This window comes from Laetiporus sulphureus (assembly GCF_001632365.1).
Source record: "Laetiporus sulphureus 93-53 unplaced genomic scaffold LAESUscaffold_218, whole genome shotgun sequence".
Lineage (NCBI taxonomy): Eukaryota > Fungi > Basidiomycota > Agaricomycetes > Polyporales > Laetiporaceae > Laetiporus > Laetiporus sulphureus.
The window spans coordinates 1-3072 of NW_024468727.1; the positions used below are offsets into that span (position 1 = coordinate 1).

General features: G+C 53.9%; 2 protein-coding genes across 2 annotated transcripts; one reads left to right on the plus strand and one right to left on the minus strand.

Moving 5' to 3' along the window:
* Positions 1–40: 40 nt before the first annotated feature.
* LAESUDRAFT_718637 (uncharacterized protein) lies at positions 41–983 on the minus strand (the record flags this gene model as incomplete). The annotated part of the gene is made up of 6 exons (XM_040907471.1): positions 41–169; positions 231–407; positions 453–492; positions 528–607; positions 721–817; positions 889–983. Coding segments are annotated over 6 exons (618 nt in total), but the record flags the coding sequence as incomplete, so codon positions are not given.
* A 1300-nt stretch (positions 984–2283) lies between these two features.
* LAESUDRAFT_622019 (uncharacterized protein) lies at positions 2284–2918 on the plus strand (the record flags this gene model as incomplete). The annotated part of the gene is made up of 3 exons (XM_040903286.1): positions 2284–2464; positions 2521–2747; positions 2811–2918. Coding segments are annotated over 3 exons (516 nt in total), but the record flags the coding sequence as incomplete, so codon positions are not given.
* Between the last annotated feature and the right edge of the window lie 154 nt (positions 2919–3072).

Here is a 3072-nt window from a genome sequence, read left to right on the forward strand (position 1 = left end):
TCAGTAGAAAGCAAAATATCGTCGCACAGCGATGGCTCACCTTCGCCTTCCTGGACTGCCTTTGTCTCTTTGGTCTGACGACTGTTGCCGCATCGTCGAGAGTCGGAACGCGCATCTCAGAGACCAAAGATGCCATTTTCTTCGAGCTCATCCTCGTCTGACGCACGTTCTAGAGGCGTTGAGGATATAACTGTCAATAAAACATATGTATCGCAGTCCTAAGCACGTACCTTGCGAATGAAACCCTCAGCATTTTTTCCAACGATCTCTGCATTTGCGGGGGTGCTATGAGGCACTGTTGACTTCGCTGGAGCGCCAAGGCGACTAGAACGCAGTTGACGTCCCATAGCCGGACGTTCTTCGGTGGGGAGAGGACGCGCGGACTTGCTGCGAGGCATGATTGCTGACTGGAGGAGAAAAGTTTGACGAGCGTGTCGTTGACGAAAACGAACCATGGAAAGATCTTCAGATGTCGATGTGAAGGTCTGGTCACTGCGTCGGCGCTGTAGAATGAGAAATGAGCTTACCGCAACGGATGAGCGTCGCTACGCGACCTTCTACTTCGCCATGCCGCTGTCACCGCATTTGGCCCAGCGCCATCCAAAAACTGAGTGAGTTACGCCTGGCAGACCTAAACGGCAATGGCGCAGCGCGTTTCGGTCAGGAACAATGCTATTCAGTCAGAAATCGCCAGATCCGAATCTGCAATCTCAGACTCACAATCTGCTTCCTTGTCGGTAAGACCAAGGGAGTTGGGCTTGAGCTTGAGCAAGCCCTGTCGTTCATGACGATCCTCGAACACGAGTCGGAGTCATCGCTGTTCAGGTACAACGAGGTGTGATTATGGTCACAAAAGAGACTTCACGGACGCGAGGAGAGCAAACTCACATGAAAAACGGGTAACCACGGAGAGTGGGACTCCCCTGGATAGTCCAGGACTCCAGAAGTCGTACATGGCGTTGCCTTCTTGCTCGCGCTCGCATCACTTCGAGCTGTGACCTTGAGCTATCCTGGCCAGAAGGTGGGAGTTGCTGTGAGAGACTAGCAGCCAAGGAAACAAGCCAGATGATGCAACGAGAGTCGAAAAGTGGTGAAGCAGTCCAGAGCAAAGCTGATAGCACGATTGCAGGTGTTCAGAGAGTAGAGACGCGCGCTGGGAGAGACCAGGAGCTGGGATGTCCGGCGACCAAAGTCAACACGTCGAGTCCGTCTTTGTCCGCTTGATCGGACTATCTCGCTGCCACGTTTTCGATGACCTCAGACCTCGACCCTCGCGTGCTCGAGTCTAATACTCTATTTCTCTCTGCTACTCTTCTCATGACTTCATTGCCGATTCGCCTGCACGTTCGCATCCTCCGATAAGTTCCCGCTAGGACCCGAATGGTAAGTTCTGGCTTTTCATTCAATGACGAATGGCTACGCTATGTATTGCTACTAGGGTTCGAAGCATTACAGTGCCACCTCTCTAGGCATGCACGGTCAGTACACTCGCATGCCACTACTACGCGCCACTGACTTCGTCGTTGTCAGCCCGGAATGGATATCGAACCGCCGATTCCATGGTGCCGAACAAGGACGCGGTGGCACGACTTCAATGCGATTCTTTGCAACGCAAGCGCATGCAAGAACTTTCCGCTAGGCTCGTGTCCCATTCGGCGCCCAGATTACGCGTTTCCGCCCAGCACATCGCCGTCAGAGAGTACGCCTACCTCGGAGAGTAGGATCGTTAGCAGCGTTGGATTATTTGGGTGTTCCGGGTACTTTTGGTGCGTGGTGATTTCTTCGTGTATTTCATTGTAACTCAACGGATTTGTGGCCGTCATTCACAGCAGCACAATGTCGTTCAATAGGCCCAATCGAGCGAACGCATCATCTACCAGCCCCGCTTCTCAGCCCACTGCAGCATCAGAGCGCGCCCCTTTGCGAACAGGGAGCACAGCATGTCTAGGCAGCAATCAACCCCTCGAGGCCATCATACAGTACATTCAGCCATCCGATGCCCCTCGTGTCCGACGCCCGCGAGGTGTCAAGAACCGCCACATCCCTGGACGCGATGCGGTCATCGCATTGCCCGGTGGAATCACGTACACGCAGGTTAATCCGCCTAAGAACTGTCGTGCGCCGCGTTCTGGACCTCCACATCAGCCATCCGGTTCAGCTGCTCAACATGCCGATGACGCGTTTCCAGAGGCTCACCCACCGGAGTTCGAGTCGCTCTTCGATGGCGTCCTTACGACCTACCTGCCAGAAGACCCCGAAGTGCGCCGAGCAAGGGAAGGATGCAAGAAGGAGCGGCAGTGGATACGGTGGGCAACCGAGACTATACCTTCATTGCTCCGCCCCCATCTGAAGCTCCTATGCGAGTCGGAATCGCTTCGCAATGTGCAGCGTCCCTCAAAGCAGCCGTGCACTTGTGGACAGAAGGACGCCCGAACGCTGCAGATTGTCTGCGTATTCTTCGAGCGTGAGTCGCTTTCACGTCTGCTGATGAGTTGAATATCCTGACTAATGGTTCAGAAGGCTTGGAAAACATTCAGATCGGTGCATGCCAGTGTTCGCCTGCCGCCCTCCAGCTTCTCTCGCGAGGACTGTTCCCGTGTGCGCCCCAAGCCCCGACATTAGCCGTCAACATCAATCTCCTTCAATTTGCTCAAGAGCTGTTCCTCCGGCTGCCTCCGAATACAACGTCGTTCTGCGCGACCCTGGAGGCATTCCTAGGCTATAGAAAGTACAAACTTACAACGAGAGTACGTCTGCTCATTTTTTTTGCTATTTGCTGTGGCTCAGCGAGCGACGAAATCGTGTGGTAGGACTCATTGCGCCGGAGGTTTGGGAATGCCCTTCTGTGGTATTTGAATCTCGTCAACGCGACCAACCGACTGGTACAGGATCATATTGAAGCAGCACGGGTGACTGTGTTCTCGCACACGGATCTGGCTCAGCGCTTGGATGTCGCTGGCCCATCTGGTTCTCAAGGTACGCATCATTTATTCAATGCGCCCTTACATGGCATCCACCCTCCTGAATCGCAGAGACAAGTAACTTCGAGCACAACAATAATGCAAGTTCCGC